Consider the following 6,321-nt stretch of genomic DNA (forward strand, 5'->3'; position numbering starts at 1 on the left):
GCCGTTGCGATTAAGCAACAGCGTCGGATCCGCACTTCTAGCGGAAGATCGATCTTTTCGCTCAGTGTTTTAGGCACTGGGCGTGAGGCACTACACCAATAGGCGTAGTGGCCCGGCTTTTGACAACGATTGCATAAATGCAATCGTTTGTGACTTAAAGAGCAAGGTTTCTCGCTCTCTACATACGAGAGGTACAAAGGTTCTGGACCTCCGTTTCCGTGTCGTCTCGAAGGACGATAAGTTTCAGAGTGGACAAAAGCCTGTATTAAGAATGAAGTCCTTCTTTTCCGCTACAGAGATGGGTCGGTCGAGCAACTTTAATTTAAGCTGAAACAGGTGGGTATTGACAGTACCGTCCACAAGATTTTTATTAAACAAAATATTTATTATCTGTGTTGTTCATCAATTGGATGACTCACGATACAACTGACTAGGTATCGTGTATGCTGGGCATAAGCGTGAAGGTCACGCTTGCCCTGCTTCAAATCCAGGAGATTGGCTCGAGTCCTGAATTCGGCACGTGGCGATTCATAACCCGGGTCTCAAAGACTTCATACGACCCAAAAACTAATGAGTTGTGAAGCTTGAGTCCCAAGGCCCAAGGTATGGCACGTCCGGCTAAGTTGGACATGCCAAATTTCACATTCGTCGCATCATCACTGATACGGCGAGCTTTCATGGCGTCGTCAAATTCGACGAGCCATCTCTGCCTTAATCTTTGAGATTTCTATCTTCAAGCTTTCGTGTCGACCTGGAAAAGGCGGCCTGCTAGCAGCATGTAAATGCTGTTGCCTCAACAGCTCTAATTTTTGAGCACCCTGCTCTCTCAACACCTCTGCGTGCTGAGAGCATTGCTGGTGAAGCAAGGATACTTCGTTTTTTGGCCTCGTCGAGTTTATGTTGTATGAACTCGGCTATGGCCGCATTTTGATCATCTGCGTACAGAGTGAATAGCATGGCGCCAACGGCTGGCCCGCATTCGACCGAACTCATACGTTCAATCGCTCTCCATTCAAGGTCACTCAAACGAGTAAACCTTTCCGCGTTGCGTGATAGCCTTCTTGAGGGCTTGAAAGCTCCCTCCTTCTTCAGCCAACATGTGCCGTTGAACGGGCTACGAAGTGCTACCAGGAGTCACGGGGCACCTTTTGCGAGTACTGACAACAGTACTAGTAAACCTACACTGATTTTAGTGAAGGTGGGGTGGCTCGGTTACTTCACGTACATGACGAGCAGAGAAAGAGTACAGATAGCTAAGTAGTCTTAGCTACCAAAGGTTAGTTCTTAGGCTTTAAAATAGAGAAAATGCAAAACTGAATTAATGTATAAAGTTCCAACGTAACGATCTTCTATATACTACCGACTCTATTATTTTAATAACAAACATTGTATGGCGCCTACTTGCGCACCGCACAATCGTGTCTTATAACGATTGGCGGGGTCGAATTTAGCTTAAATCAACAATCAATAGAACTAATGTCTTGTTGCGACAATATTTGCAAGTTTGGTAATATTGGAACTATTAAGTCAGGTTTTTAATGAAGATAATAAATTTGTACTTTTTTGTTTATTTCCTCTCGAAGGAAATAATACTTATTATTCCTCTTATAGGAAATAATATTTTTGCAACAACTGTTTTTTTTAGATTATCTATTTTGGTATTCGTAACGTACCCTTCTCATGCCTATCTCGCAGTATTATTCGAATTTACATCCACCTTTGGTATGGTAGGAATGGCTCGTCACGTAAATTACAGACCAATCAGCATCGTTCCGCTTGCGCCGAATCTGCGCTGGCTCTAATGGTGTGGTACGTAAGTCCCGTATCGCAGATGGTTTTGGTTGATATGATGTACAACCATTCCTGTGTCAACTTCAGAAACGATTAAACGTGCCCATCACGATTGACAGCAGCCATCGGAGCTTCGCAGAGCACGACAGGCTCGATGGATGTCGAGAATCTGTGAAGGCATGCGCGTCATGGAAACAGTCAGAGCGCGTTTTTGTCCGAATGCTAAATCACGAATGATGGAAGCTTGGAGACGCCAATTGTCGACTTGAGGAATACTTCCTTTCTAAGTATTCTGCAAATTGCCTCATCATCCCTTGAATACTGAATAATTGTAGATATAATGTCGCGGATATTCTCTACCGGCTGTGGAAGGAAATCATGCATTGCTGCAAGTAGTATTTTAATAGAATTACCGGCGGCTTCATTCATATGCATTTCTCAATTCCTTACAATGCTAGATAGGTTCGAGCAGCTTTACGTGCGAGTTTGCATCAGAAATGCTTCGATGGGAAATTTGTGTTCATGCGTTAAACATATCGAATAAAAAAGATTCAAAAATTACAGTCGGCGGCGACGCCTGGCGATTCTAGCTGATGCCAAATAATTAGTGGAGGACCTCCGGGCTTAGTGCTTGTATAAAAGCATGCTACTGTGATCTGAACGTTTGACATCGAGTTGCCTCCAAAATTAAAATGTCTTTTACGCTCTGCTTATAGCAAGGTTAATCTTGATTGTTGGGCGGTTATAGGTCGCATGTAGACTTTTCTGTGACGTTTGTCAGTGGCGTACTTGCCAATAAAACAGACAGAAAGGCAAGCCCAAATCGCTGTTCGATTCTGACGCTTACTGTCAGCATCATTCTCTCTACTTAGAAACACGTGACGCGCACCGTCTAACCAATGAATAGCATTCCATAGTCACTTGTTGGCGTGACGTCACGAAGACTTTGCTATGTTGTGAATCGTCGACAGTGCGGTACGGCGACAGTTTATTATGGTGACGCGCACTAGTCCGCCAATGGATATATTTAAAGCCGGCACTATCTGCGCTGATTGGTAAACCATGCCGAAATGGCTCTTGAGTAGGACGCGCTTGACTGTCACATGTGACTCGCCGGACTTGGCTGCACTTGTTACAGCAGGTACAACCACGATAAGAGACATTATACGCAATTAGTATTTTTGCCTTTTTAATTGGCAAATGTGCAGTACGAAAGCGACATTGGCAGCGCCACCAATTCAATCACTTTCAAATTTGCCAAACATCGGTAACAACGATACGAAGCCACACACCAGTGATTTCAACCATGAACAGCTATTTCGTCCCAGAACCAAATACTTTTGCTCAAGAGGAGGACCCGCAAATCACGGAGATTGAAAAACGTGGCAACTGCAAAAGCTACACGCTAAAGACATTAGCCAACTGTGTCCGCCAAGAGCTGCCTCTGCGTGTGAGTATGTCTTCAACCACCAAGAAAGACGACCACGTCGTGTACAACTGCACACTTTCGAGTGTGACCACCAAAAACACATGGTGTGTCTCCTACCGCTATTCGGAGTTTCTTGCCTTTCGCATCAAGGTTGAAGAGCTGTGGACGTGCAACGATAAGAACTGTTGCGGCTCGTGTCAAGCCATTCGTGATGTCTTGACAGCCTTCTTTCCCAAGAAACGCCCAGCGATCATATCTGCTTGGCCAACTGCTGTGGATCATCGCAAAACGAAACTTGAAAATGTACTGGTGCACTTGCTCCGCTGCGTACTTCTCCCTGGTAGCGCCATGAAGTGCTTTCACACACGTCAGAAGCTCCCTTCTAATCTCTTTGATTTCCTCGGTGTCAAACATGATGCCGATAAGCGCTCACTTCTCCAAATTTACGCGGACAACCACCAGCCCGGAATCAAGAAATCGGCAACAACTACTGATCTTTCAATGCTCGAGCATCAGTGTACAATGAAGAAATCCTCAACCACTCCTAATCTGGCTTCCTTGGCCGGAAGCTCACCTTCAAAAGACTCTCCCCATGTCGACCAATGCATGATATGCTTAGATGACATCACCCACCAAAGTTGCCCGAATGGTTCCTCTTCTATTGTTCTTCAGTGCAAGCATGCGTTCCACCGCGAATGCGTGTTTGAGTGGCTGCTCTTTCAAAACCAATGCCCAGTATGCCGATCTCAAGTTGGCCCAACTGCTGTCACTAATTACTGCCGCCCAAAAAACCAAGTACAGTGGTGGCTAGGTGACTTCAATGAGAATCCGTTGATATAATAATTATAGAATCTTTACCACGGTATATAGGAATCAGAGTAACCTTGAGAGACCTTAATCGTACTTTAACATGACTTAAAGTTTAATTTATATATTTATCTGAAAGATCATTATTGAGTCGTAGCTTTTCAGATAATTTAACCTAAATCAATATGTTAATGAGGATACAATCCTGATGGCGCAGCTGAGGAGTGTGAATAGGTAAGCTTTATAACTGGAGGGTTTCCGTCTTTATCGACTCCTGGCTGCAATTTCTTCACTCAAGTAGATAGCTCTAGAATATTATCGGTGGAAATATTTTAACATGATTTTATTCAGCCGTATTCCTTAAAAATCCAGGACCACTTATTCTGGATTCAGCTCTGTATACAGCTCGACTTGATATAATGCTCTGTCTTTGTGTTTCAAGATGCAGGAATGCGTTGAATTCAAGGTAAAGTCATTTTTCAGTTATGCTGCATGTGAACGTGTGTCGTGCATCGCACCCTTCACCGCATCACTGTATTAAAAATTCCTTCGTTTTCCAAGTCATAGACCAGCTCTAATAATATCTTCTTGAATTCTTCTTACAAGCACTGGATGTAATAGCCATTGCCAGTGTTGGCAGACCAATTTCATAATTATCGACTTGTTCTCCGTTGCTCACTAAAAGACTTCTATAGTTTCTAAAATTTGATGTAATCATTATCTTTTGAATGACAATAATTCTATTCGGTCGTCGTAATATCTACGAGTCGTGCAACAATCTAACTTGTTAAAAGTTAATTTACACAATCGATTGTTTACCAGTCCAAGTTGGCCGATCAGTTGTAAATTAAGTGGAATATACAACTGATTGGCAAGTAAATTTTCTAAACTTTCTAGAGCAATCGATATTCGGAATGCTCGCAATTGTCGAATTTCGTGATATGCAAATCATCAGCTCTTCTGGCAAAGAGTCCAGACTGTCATCTAGCACAGCTGGTAGAAAGCGGTGTCCAGTCTGACATTAACGTACACTTTCGACAACATATGAAGCAACACAATATGAAATACCAGTATGAAAAGGAGAAATACAAGTTTAAAGTCATGGTACTAACATTAATAAAAGTCTCCATCTTCGCTTTATAATTGTATTTTGACCGGTGACAAAACCTAACTAGAACTTGTGTACCGAACTTAGTAGTGATGTTTGACCCGACATACTTGGTAGCTCTTTGTGATCGATTAATTACATCCGCGGCTCGTGAAAAATTATATTCGTTACGTTGATTTACTGTGGGATGTAATCCGAAGCATCCACCTCATTCTAGTAAAAACTAATGGAAATGAAGATGAATAGCACGTTGAGTGCTTAGATACATGTCACGTGTGTAACGGGGTGTATCGTTACATGAAATTAACACTTAACGGTTGTTAGTTAATATATTATCTAAAAGGTAGATAATATTTGCAGGATATTACTTTATGTAGTAATATTCAGAGTTCTTATCCATAAGTAGGTATATACCATTATATCTATAAGTCTTCTCACGTCCACGATGTCCACTTGTTGGTGCATCGTGACACTCATACATGATTTGCAAGCGCAAATCATTGTGAGTTGGGAAAACGACACGTGGGGTGTCGTCGGTAACGGCTGTGTAATACAATAAGCCGTTACGTGTTGTGTATCGATCGGATGACGATCGATATAAAGCCGGTAGATCTTTAAAAGATTTATCGGATGAATTCATTAAGTGATCCATCAAACATAGAAGGTCCTTATCTTCTTTGAAGGTTTTCTTTATGTCATCAACTAAGGTTGATGACGGAACACTCGTAGTGAGTGTTGCAACAGTAAGATTACTTTTACTGGGTCGGCGTGATAACGCATCAGCGACGACATTAAGTCGTCCTGTTTTATATTCGACGGAGAAGTTATACTCCGCGAAGAAGGATAGCCACCTCGCCATTCTTTGCGAGAAGTGTGGGCTGTTTACGGCCGTGCGTAATGACGCATGGTCCGTATATACGATAAACGGTCTATCTCCTAGGAGGTAGACCCTAAATTTAGCCAATGCATATTTCATGGCAAGGAGTTCCTTGTCATGCACTGGGTAATTGCGTTCAGCTGGTTGCAGCTGACGCGATTGGTAACAGACGACGCGCTCCGCGCCATCTGTATCGTATTGCATTAACGCACAGCCGATTGCGAAATCGCTGGCGTCACAGACCACATGGAATGGTCTGTCTTGATCTGCAATCGCCAAGATGGGCGATTGCATCAAGCTTTGCTTGAT

General features: G+C 42.9%; 1 protein-coding gene across 1 annotated transcript; it reads left to right on the forward strand.

Moving 5' to 3' along the window:
• Positions 1 to 3,097: 3,097 nt before the first annotated feature.
• On the forward strand, positions 3,098 to 4,060 carry CCR75_002196 (uncharacterized protein; the record flags this gene model as incomplete). Its single annotated transcript, XM_067960294.1, has 1 exon — positions 3,098 to 4,060. One exon carries the CDS (start codon positions 3,098 to 3,100, stop codon positions 4,058 to 4,060), a length of 963 nt encoding a protein of 320 aa, XP_067821558.1.
• Positions 4,061 to 6,321: the final 2,261 nt, after the last annotated feature.

Source organism: Bremia lactucae, linkage group LG2, assembly GCF_004359215.1.
Source record: "Bremia lactucae strain SF5 linkage group LG2, whole genome shotgun sequence".
Lineage (NCBI taxonomy): Eukaryota > Oomycota > Peronosporomycetes > Peronosporales > Peronosporaceae > Bremia > Bremia lactucae.